General features: G+C 44.6%; 1 protein-coding gene across 3 annotated transcripts in view; it reads left to right on the forward strand.

The window, feature by feature from the left end:
* macrod1 (mono-ADP ribosylhydrolase 1) overlaps positions 1-10,836 on the forward strand; it is an 87,780-nt gene extending 76,944 nt beyond the window's left edge. Inside the window, exons 6-11 of one of the 3 annotated variants that reach the window (XM_078289092.1) lie at positions 450-577; positions 2,098-2,128; positions 3,627-3,700; positions 6,729-6,810; positions 9,210-9,280; positions 9,611-9,654. In XM_078289092.1, the coding sequence (XP_078145218.1) occupies positions 450-577; positions 2,098-2,128; positions 3,627-3,700; positions 6,729-6,810; positions 9,210-9,280; positions 9,611-9,622 (398 nt within the window). In that variant the 3' untranslated portion in view covers positions 9,623-9,654. Of the gene's footprint in view, positions 1-449; positions 578-2,097; positions 2,129-3,626; positions 3,701-6,728; positions 6,811-7,979; positions 8,016-9,209; positions 9,281-9,610; positions 9,655-10,302 lie in introns of those variants that run through there. The other 2 variants (XM_078289093.1, XM_071927143.2) reach the window with 2 other exon arrangements.
* Positions 10,837-11,210: the final 374 nt, after the last annotated feature.

Here is an 11,210-nt window from a genome sequence, read left to right on the forward strand (position 1 = left end):
ACAACGGTTTTTAATGGACCTCAAGACACAAAATAAAACACTGGAAAGTGGAGAATATGGGACCTTTAATATTATATGTTTCTTTGCTGTGCCCTGCTACTATTTGCTGCTGCAACGGCTCACTTCCCTCACATGGATCATTAAAGTGTCATCTTAAAAATATGGAACTTTTTGAAGACTGGGAATATTGTTAAACTCGGGGTGTATTTTACTTATTTTAGTAACAGTAAGTCAGTCTTATGTCTTCATATCTCTCAGTGTTGTAAGAAGTGAGATTCTGTCGGGCCTCCCTGGGTTGCCAGGTCTGCTTCCATGTCCAGCTTTTGTCCCCTGAGTCTATACATTGTCAGTGATTTTCCTCAGTTTTCTGTCAGTTGTTTCTCTCTCTCCTTCTCCCTCTGCTTCATCTCTCTCTCTCTCTCTCTCTCTCTTTCTCTCTCTCTCTGCAGATGTGATCCACACGGTGGGGCCGATAGCCATGGGAGGCGTGGGAGAAGAGGAGAGGGCAGCTCTGAGGTCGTGCTACAGGAACAGCCTGGAGACGGCCGCCGCTTCCCACAATGCCGCGCGCTCCGTGGTGAGACCGGAGGGAGGGGATCGAGGGGATAACGGGGGAGAGGAGGAGGAGGAAGAGAGGGAACTTAGAGATAAGGAAAGAAGTAAGACAGGAGAGAGCGAAGGAGTGCAGAATACTGGAAGGAGGAAGAAAGAAAGACAGGAAGAAATGAAGGGAAGGAGGAAGGAAGGAAAGAAGCCAGACAGGAAAAAAGAAAGCAAAGAGGGAAGGCAGACAGAGAGGACGGAAGGTAGAAAAAGAAAGAAAAAGAGAAAAGATGTTTGCTTGTAACGGAGAGAGGTGAGGCGAGGAGAAAAGTCATCACGACAGGAGTGTTCTGCAGAGAGAGAGCGGAGAGAGAGAGAGAGAGTGAGATGGAAGGAGGGAGGAGAGGGGAGCTGGAGGGAGGAGTGGTAACTCTGAGCTGTAAGGAGGTTTTATGGAGCACACCAGGCAGGAGGCTTCACAGCTGAACAAGGTGTTGGAGCAAAGAAAAATATCAAAAGGAACACGAACACAAAAAAAGTCAGAGGTGCAAAAACACAGTGATACGGAGGCTAGGATGAACGCGTCTAAAGAAATATTCAGAAGTCAATTCAAAAGCCATATTACAGCAGTCATTTGTTACAGCATTTGTTTATTACTTCTCTGTTACACCCCCGAACTCTTCTCTTACCTCCAAAAATCAGGATAACTCAGTTTCCTCTCCTGTGAATGATCAGGAAAAGCAAATAGTGTTCATGTCCAATGTTCTTGTTGTCTTTTTGGTCAATAAATTCATAGTAGTGGGAATATTCCAGCAGGAGAAATTCAGCTTTCACTCAACTTTCATTCAATAGAGAGGACAACAAAAACAAATCGGGGGATGGAGGTTGGATATAGTTTCTGGGTAATGATTCTGATTTAATTAATACTGAAAGTGTAATACTATTATTGCAAAGTGTTACCACCAGGGATGTAGTGGAGGGTACACCCACCTAAACTCAGTTTTTTATTTGTGGAATAGTGTTTACCTACTTTTTATAGTCCAACATAAATCTTGACGACTTAAATTCATAGTTTATGTTGTAGCAAGTATTATCAAACTGATGTTAGATATGAGAATATGGTCTAGAAAGCATAAATGAATGCTGTTTTGTGAAAATATATGTTGATCACCAGCTGGAGGTCATAGCTTACCCACCTTCTAAATTACTAGTACCTCCCTGCCGCTGTATAGTGTTTAATAATGTAGGTATGGCATAGGAAAAAGAAAAGGCCCTTTATTCTGGGCTCGGGACCTAAAGGAGACGCGCCAGTGAAGGATGATTGAAACTTTGGCCTTTAAACAGTCTAACAGAAGCCGGGGAGGGAAATAAGGAGAGCGGAGGAGACGCGAGATTTAGATTCGCAGGCCGAGAGAACGCCGCAGAAACAATCAGGAGGAGGAGATGGATTTCTGTGCATCGGGGTGAGAGAGAGAGAGACGAGGCAGGAGGAAGCAGGCTGTTATGTGATCAGCAACAGATTGTAACCATTTGTTTGTCATCTTAACTCTGCAGGCTTTCCCTTGCATCTCCACTGGAATCTACGGTCAGTGTCTGTGTTTGTGCGTGTGTGTGTGTGTGTGTGTGTGTGTGTGTCCTCCTAACACCCAGAACAAATAAGAACAAATAACTGCCGTTTTGCTTCTGGTGAATGATGTGTGTGTGTGTGTGTGTGTGTGTGTGTGTGTGTGTGTGTGTGTGTGTGTGTACACTTGCACACAGGCCCTGCCATTGGATGAAAACCTTTTATCTCCGGTTTTCCATGATTTTCATGGTTTTACTTCAAATGTTTGAGTAGAGCAGCCATGACCTTCGACACCATGAAACCCATCCAAATCATTTGTGAATAATTAATAGTCTTCAAGTCTAATAATAATAATAGTCGAATATTTTCAGTCTTCAATCTGAAAATAACTAGGGTTTTCAAATCCATAGAGTTGATTTTTTTTCTATTTATTTTTTTTTTGCTTGTTTATTTCTAGAGATCTGTTTTCATCTGACAGCAACAATATGTCAGCGTCTGTGTACACATGCTGCACATGCTGTGCGTGCTTTCCGCCACGCGCCTATTTGTTTCCAGTATCAGCCGCACTCGAGCGTGGGGCCACTCCGCGCCGCTCGCCGCCATTATCTCCCCCAGCCCAGAGGTGGCTCTCAGATTAAGGCCTCGGATTAGGACCGGAAGATTAAGATAGATTAGGCCAGAGATGGTGTCAGATGGAGTGTAATCCCCGCGTCGCGCTGGCAGGAGAGAGAGTTAAGCACAGTGCTGTAACACTCCCCTCCGGGCAGGGGGTGGGGGGGTGGGGCAGGTTTGGGGCGGGAGGGGCGGGTTTTGACACTTTGCTCCCGTTGCTAGAGAGAGGAAAAAGGGCGAAAACTGTAATCGACTCGGTGCATTATCGACGTCTTCCTCCCCCGTGCCTGTTCCTTCCACTCCCTCTGTCTCTAGTCTTTCCTCTTAGAGCGTTTGGATGGGCGGAGTGGAGGAGTAAATTATAAATCGCAGCATTATTTCAGGGTGTGAATCGTTACATTAACCGCGCCCGCTTTTCGTAGCAATTCGGCGGCCTGGAGGAAGCGTCCGTCTAGTTGCTTTTGAACGGAATTCAGCTTGGAAGCGGCAAAAGAATAAAAAGCCCATAATCACCCAGTGTGTATTTGTTTCGGATCATTTTTCCAGCGTCAGGAAAAGGCCTCCGCCACCGAGCCGAAATGCAAGAAGAAGCGCCGCGCTCGTTTTCCACCATCTGCCTCTTTGCCGTAAAACCAACAAGTGTGTTGTTTCTGTACCGCACTGGAACAGGCATGTCAAGATGAGAGGGAGCGGGAAGCAGAGCGAGCGCGCCGCGAGAAAACAGAACAGCGTCAGAGCGTTAGTACAGTGGAAAGAAGAACAGATACCTGTCTGGGAGGAAAAAGAAAAAAAAGAACCCCAGTGCAGACAGCGACCTAACCCAAACACAGATCTGTCACTGCACCTGTTCCTGCAAATTGTGTGTATATTTTTTTGACGCCCTGTGTGTGTGTGTGTGTGTGTGTAGGATACCCACCTGAGCAGGCCGTGCACGAGGCGTTAGCAACTGTGAGGGAATATCTGGATGAACATCATGACAAGGTGCGTGTGTGTGCAAGTGTGTGTGTGTGTGTGTGTGTGTGTGTGTGTGTATTTGTGTTTGCGTCTGCATGATTGGCAATTTTTCCCTACCATTTCCTCTAGGTATTCTTCCTTTCACAGCTGTTGTTTTTGTTTTCTGGTGAGAGCAAGGAGAAGGGTGTATAGAGACGACGTGCACACCGACACACACACACACACACACACACACACACACACACACAAGTTCTGGCTCACACGCTCATGGCCAAGTCTGCGTTTTAATTGGCTCCTTGCGGGACTAAAGCCGACTAACACAAACACACACACACGCACACACACACGCACACACACGCGCGCGCACACATACGCTTTCTCTCCGGAGAAACGGCGAGCCGAGAAAAGACAAAATGATGGAATAGATGACTGGAGGGGAGGGAAGGGACGGAGGGGAGCGGGGGGGTGATGGGAGTTGAGATTGGAACAAAGAGGAAACTTTCCAATCAGTCGTTTGCATGGCCGACAATCTCCTCCTCCTCCTCCTCCTCCTCCTCCTCCTCCTCCTCCTCCTCCGCCTCCGCCTCTTTAACCGCCTCCCACTCTCTCTTTCACGCTGTCTTTCTTTCTGTGTCTCTTTTTTGGTCCTACTGTCCTTTTGTACCTTTCATACTTGGCTTTCTTTCATTCCTTCTTCCTTTCTTTCTGTCTGTCTGTCTCTCTCTCTCTCTCTCTCTCTCTCTCTCCTCATCCTCTCCCTAACTACCGTGCTGTATCACCTCCCAGAGAGAGTGTTGACGATGTTATTGTTAGCATTGGCGTCTCCAGAGTCTCTGTAGCAATACCAGTCAACTGATGCCGTCAGCTCCACTGATCTCACCACTTAACATTATACAGTATATGGTGCTGTGGAGGACCAGTCAACGGCCCTTAAAAGCTGGAAAGAGATCCAAACCAACAAGGCGTCCATTTCCATCCTGATGCTCCCCACAAATAGTTCCGCTGTGTGTTTTCAAGAAAATGATTTCACTGCGAGCAAATGAGATGGCGCGCATATGTAAGAAGTAAAAATGCGCGTTAAACGAAATTGGGTTAATTGTTTCATTGAACCCCTGAAATTTTTTTTTTTTTACAGTGTGTTTTCATGTGTTGTTCATGAATGTTTGTTCTGGGTATTGCTGCTGTGAAAAGAAAATGAAATTGAAAATTGCAAAATTGCAGCCGCATTAAGAAAACTGGTTCAGGGCACGAGGCAATGTGCCAACATTCCATTCCATTCAAGTCTAACAATAAAAAAAAAATATTAATTTACACAGCACATTTCAAAACAAAGTTACAGAGTGCTACGAGGAAACTAATAAATCAAGCGGTACTTAAGGCCATCGATACATTTCAAATTGTAATTGTGACACAAATTACATTCATAGACTACCAGACGTTTTTGAGAAAACTAGTGACAATTTAAAATGAACTATACAGCAATTCTGTTACACAAATGTTTATTAATAGGCCTATTAAAGGGACTTAATGAGATAACAGTCTGCTGATATCTCCTTGACGACAGGTCACTGATTACAAAGTGAACCATACAAGACGGCAGAAATAAACGAACCGGTTTTCTATTTGAGAAGAGAGTGTTTACTGAGACGACTTTTCCCTAAAAGACCTGCAGTTCTGAGAGAGCCAATTACGTCCGCTTGATGTTACTGTTAGCTTTAGCATCTCCAGGGTCTCTGGTGCAACAGTGTCAAAACGAGCTCCCCGCTGCTACCGCTTTCCAGAGGCCATTTTGCATCTCCTCCTAGTAAGCGTTTGCTTTAATTTGAGTAGGGGGGCTGCAAAATGGTGCGAGCGAAGGCGACCGCGAGTGGAACACAGACATTTCGAGCCCCTCGCCCAGAGGATGTAGTTACTTACCGCACATTTCCATATCTTCCATATTAGCCTCCGCTCGGATTCTGGCGAGCGAGGGTAATTGTGCACGAGCCAGGACTGAAAAATATGGGCCGCGGGCGAGCAGGCTGGTGAAATCACCATCCTTGAAAGCGATGAGACTAAAACTCCCACACCGAGCAGGAACTGATGGAAACCGTCGGGCTATAAATTGCACTGCTTCACCCAAAAATGAGAAATCGAAACCTTGGTAGAGGCATTAGCTGAAACCGCGGGACGGGGGCTGGTAATGATGTTTGATACGTCAAAGTCTGGGAAATAAGAAGACGCAGTACAGCCTCTCCCTGGATGCAGCCTTTATGCAGCTAGCTTTCAGCATTACATGCAATGCAGTGTAAGTGTAGATACAGAAGATACTGTAAGTGTTATAGACTGCAAGGGAAAAAGTACAGAGCATAAAGATTGTTTGCCATCGTAAAACAGCTGCACTTACTCGGTCAGTGTCTTAATATTACTAGAAAGCCATTATGTTTATGGCTTTGTATTTGTGTGCTGTGTGTGTGTGTGTGTGTGTGTGTGTGTGTGTGTGTGTGTGTGTGGTGGGTAGAGCTCACTAAAGTGCCATGAGTCTGGACTGAGCTGAACAGTGCAGCTCACACAGTAATGAGGGGACCGAGGGCCTTGTTCCAAACAAAACACACACACACACACAGTGAAAGGCTCAGGGACATACCCAAAAACACAGAAATTTCTCTAACATACACACACATGCACTCTCACACACACCTAGAACTGCTTAGAGACATACACGGGAGCTTTCTTCTCTCTCACCTTGTTTCTTTCTTTCTTTCACACACACACACACACACACACACACACAGTTTCTCCAGCCGTCTGCAGCACTAGGCCCCTATCTTTCAGTGTAATAAGCTCTGTGTTGTGGAGTGATCATATTAGGGAGCTAATAGGGGAGTGATGGACTGATCGCTGCATTCTCCAGATATCGCTGCCTCATAGTGGCCCTCAATGTCACACACTGTTACATTGTTCCCCCCTGCTATTTTTCAATTCACTATTATTGCATATGCTTGTAATAAAGGTCGTTTTTTGTGTGTTTGTGTGTGTGTGTGTGTGTGTGTGTGTGTGTGTGTGTGTGTATCAGTTGGACAGAGTCATTTTCTGCGTGTTCTTGCCGATGGATAAGGAGCTGTATCTGAAGACCCTCCCGCTCTACTTCCCTGGCGGTGAGTATACACACACACACACACACGCACACACACTTATGCCTATATACAGTGGTGTCAGTTCAGTTCAGCTCAGTTTTAGTTACATGTGTACACACTGTAATTACACAAAACACATATACCCCCCACCCTGCACACACACACCAACATACAGTGATGGAATAACATACAGACCACATGCAATACATTATACACTATACGTTTATACACACAACCACACACAGTGGCTTGAAACATGTGTACTGTGCCAAATACATTATTCCATTTACTTACACAAAAGCATGCACACACACACACACACACACACTGAGTGATGGGATACTCTTATATATGCCGCGCAGTTATTGTATTTCTTGACACAGCCTCCTCCGTAGCAACAGTACTGTTTTTGCTGGGTGTCGCTCTTATTTTGATTCTTTCTCCTGCTTGGCACCCTTGATTTCGTTCCTCACATTAATCTACTTTATTCCAGTACAAATCTCATTGATTGATAATGGGTGTCTTTGCAGCAGTCATTTGGACTGCTGAGTTAAGGCGCTGCATTAAATGCAAGGAGTGATATGGGGTTACAAAATGCGTAGCATATATGTTGGGTAAATTATGTTGTAGCTCCACTATAATTTAGGACAAGCTCTAAAAGAGCAGAATAAGCACCAAGATGTGATCTACAAAGGAAAGCTGTCTGTTACTGTGGATTTACTGCACCGCTGATCATGAGACAGCTCTCTTTCTCACTTTGCCCTCAGTTTCCATTTCTGTTGAATTTATTAACATGCATTTACCTATCCATTTTGTAAGATGCAAAGTCAGTATATAATGTGAAGTATGAACCAGATAACCAGCTTGAGGACACAATTAGGGCTTAGAAGATATTCAGCATATAATGTGGCTTTCTGTTATGTTATGATCCAAATATAAAAAGGTCAGCCCAGCCACAAAAAGACATAATAGTGCTACAAGTAACCCAGGAGAGACCAATAGGCTACCGTGAGGAGTAAGGGATGTCAGTATGTGTGTGTGTGTGTGTGTGTGTGTGTGTGTGTTGGGTTGTGGTGGAAAATCTCCCTTATTTTCATAAGTCGGTGTTGGCAGGTTGGCATTTCAAGGACTTGGATATCTCTTAGCCAATCATCTGTGTTTTCCCTTCATCCCTGTGCCCGCCCCTTTAGCCTGCTGACCAATGACAGCAACCTATTGAAGCTCAGGTAACCAGCGCAGTGTGTCACTGGGTGTAGTTTGCATCGCCGCAGGAACACGTCAGCCTAGTCTGTTTGTAGCTGGGTAGTTTTAACCCTTCTGTGATGTTTGTGAGACTGGTCAAATCTAAATGATCTATTCATAAAGGGAAACATTGACATTTGCCATTTTCTTCACCCAGCGCTTGTCATGTTTTGGGGATAAATTGTCTGCTTTGGCTCCACAGTTAAGTGAAAAATGGCTTTTTAGCATTCTTAGCGTTCCTCACTGAAAATAATGGGCACCGCTAGCCTCAAGCCAGTATACAATTTTTAAAGTTGCTTAAGAAAAATTGTAGAAACATTTCTCTTCCCAATGTGGCAAGTGCGTGGTTTAAATACTAATGGAACAAATTTCTAAATTCCAAGGTTCCCCTTTCAGTCTGTGTGTCCTGTCTCCTCACCTCCTTTTCAAAACGCATTAAAAGGCAAGTTTGCTGTCACTGTAAATTGACCTGTCTGCTTAAGTAAAAGTTTTGTAAATACTTCAAATTTATGCAGGCTACAGTTGTGACATGACCATTTGTTCTGATTATGCTTGTGATTGATAGTGTTATAATGCCAAGCAGTCTGGGCTTCTAAGCATGATCAGTCATTCACTCAATTATTCAAATTAAGCATTGCTATTACAACTGGAGCCTTAACCTCTAATGTCTTGTTTTACCAGTGCTATAAATCAAGCTCACCTCTCTCCTCCGAAACGCTTTGAAAGGGAGGTCTGTACTAATGTCACGAGGAGCAGGGAGAAAGTGATTGAGACTCTGACTCTTCCAGCATCTCTAACAGATTTCTTTCTTTCATGCCACTTAGCAGAAAGTTGCTGTCCTAGCCAAACAGTGAGAAAGTTGCTGAGAAGAAGCAGTCATACAGGATTCTCACCTCCATAAATTGTGCAGGACTGCTAATTGGGGCTAATTTGGTCAAAATCTTAATTTTATCTCAGTGATTCTGATTTAGGTCAATCCACACACATTAGGAAAGTGGGATAACTCATGTTCTCATGTTCTTCATTCTCAGCACACACTGAAAAGCTGGCTACGATGACAACTTTGGCACTTTAATTTCAACTTTACAGCCTGTCCATGTGTGTGTGTGCTTGTAGATGTTAAAAAGCAAGTAGCGTAACCGGGCTTTGCTCAATTCCGCTGTGCTCCATTTTAACAGGAAGGAGAGTTTCCAAGGTTTCCAATAGCAGTAAATATTCAAAGCTGGCCAACAGGGAAATGCCTTTCAAGGTTTGAATATTTCATATAGAGTCAATATGCATTTTTTAGCTCAATACCACCAAGAGATAGCAAATAAACAATATGCATGAGAATTACCTGGAACTGGATATAGTCAGATGATGTTGTTTTTCTTACCTTTGAAGCAAATCAAGAGGAAAAGGTGGAGATTATAGGGTTACAGATAAATTTAAGGGGAAATTATGTTTGGATAGATTTTAAACAGTCAAAGAAATACATTGACATTTTGGCAAATAAGCTCTTCATCAATCAAACATGTGCACCAAGAAGATTGTTATCAATTTTATTCTGATATGCCAGATTATAAATCTACTTTACCAGTTTTCCGTGTGAGACTGCAGTTCCAACTTTACCTTTGCACCATGAACCATGAGTAACCATGCAGCTCTCCAGCTGAAAGAAGGCCTCTTTCCTTGCTTTTGAAATGAGGGAAACCTGTAGAGTCCACTCAGCGCGTTGCAGCGTCAAACTGTGACACAGCACCGACTTTATGCCTGAGGCACGGAATTGGTGCTCCACATCTTCACATGGGGCAGGTGGACCGGAGAGGTTATTTTCCCCAAAAAAATGCAGGTGTGTCCCTTTAAGAAACCTGCGCTAGCTCTTGGTGTCTTTCCCCTCTAATGGATGTGCAGCAGATTTTGTAGCAGCAGTGAGCGAGCAGTAGCGGTGCTTGGCTGGTAGATGGACCGGAACTGTCTGTCTGTGTGACAGAGCTGCTGCAGGCAGGCAGGCCTCCAAGTCTCCACTATAAACCTTATGTGTCTCCAACACCTGGCACGCACCGCACCGGTTGTGTGTGCGGCGCGTGTGCGCGTGTGTTTGCACGTTTCGAGTGTGTCAGTAGCCGTGTTGGACAGAAAGTGACTAATCCTCGCTAACAGATCCCTCTGCAGCAACCAGAGACGCACCAAAAGCCAAAACACAATTAACCGCTGCATGGCCGACGTATTTTCTCTCAGATTTTTCTCTTTTAAAAGCTTCATGTGTTTTTTTTTTTTCTTCTCTCCCAGCTCCCACAGAGGCCACTGTCAAGAGCAAACTCTGAGCGAGTGGATTTGTCGGATTTGGTTGCTGTGGATACACGCCGCTAGACTCGCTGCTCAACATACAGAATCCTCCTCCTCCTCCCCGCTGTCGACGCAGATCAAGACCTTCTTCAGCAGGAAGATAACTCCTAAATGGTTGATTGCTTTTCTGAAGTGCACTCTCGCTGAAGTTGCCCCTAGATGCTGATTTTTGGCTTAGTTCGGCTGCTTTTCCCACTAATGGTCGAGGTTAAGAGAGGTGACGGGGGAAGGCGAGCCCCCGTCAGCGTGCTGTGATTTTGATAATTCTTGTGAAAAATGGATTGTAATTTTTAGCTGCACCGTCATTTAACTCAACCCACTTTGTCTGTCAATCAGTGGTAGCTTTGGATCAGACCTGCACGCCCCTAAGAGTCTTTTGTCCTGACCGTGCTGTTTGAATATTGGGATTCCAGTGTATGTGTGTGTGTGTGTGTGAGTGAGACAAAGAAAAAAAGCTTATTAAAACTAATCACAGAGGCTTCGGGTGTGTATGAATTGATTATTCCTGGGGATGTTGTGCGAGTCAGTGAGTCGGGGTGTCGCAGGGGACTGCTTCATATAAATATTTCCCTCTTAGTCTAGTCTAGCTTCTTGTGTGTGTGTGTGTGTGTGTGTGTGTGTGTGTGAATGAAAGTGAGTGAGACAGAAGGAGGGAGTGTGTTTATCTGTCAGGGATGTAATTTAGCCTTTTTTTTTTTTACTTGCATGGCCCCAGGTTTTTCGGACAAACGCAGCACCCGCTCATTTCCAACGACGACTCCTGTTCCTCCTGCCTGCCCCCTTTCATTTTTTTTTTTTTTTGTGTCCTTGTTGTCCCGGTCCCATCCAACGCTGCCTGTCAGAAAGCACCA

The sequence above is a fragment of the Centroberyx gerrardi genome, chromosome 16 (genome assembly GCF_048128805.1).
Source record: "Centroberyx gerrardi isolate f3 chromosome 16, fCenGer3.hap1.cur.20231027, whole genome shotgun sequence".
NCBI classification, from domain to species: domain Eukaryota; kingdom Metazoa; phylum Chordata; class Actinopteri; order Beryciformes; family Berycidae; genus Centroberyx; species Centroberyx gerrardi.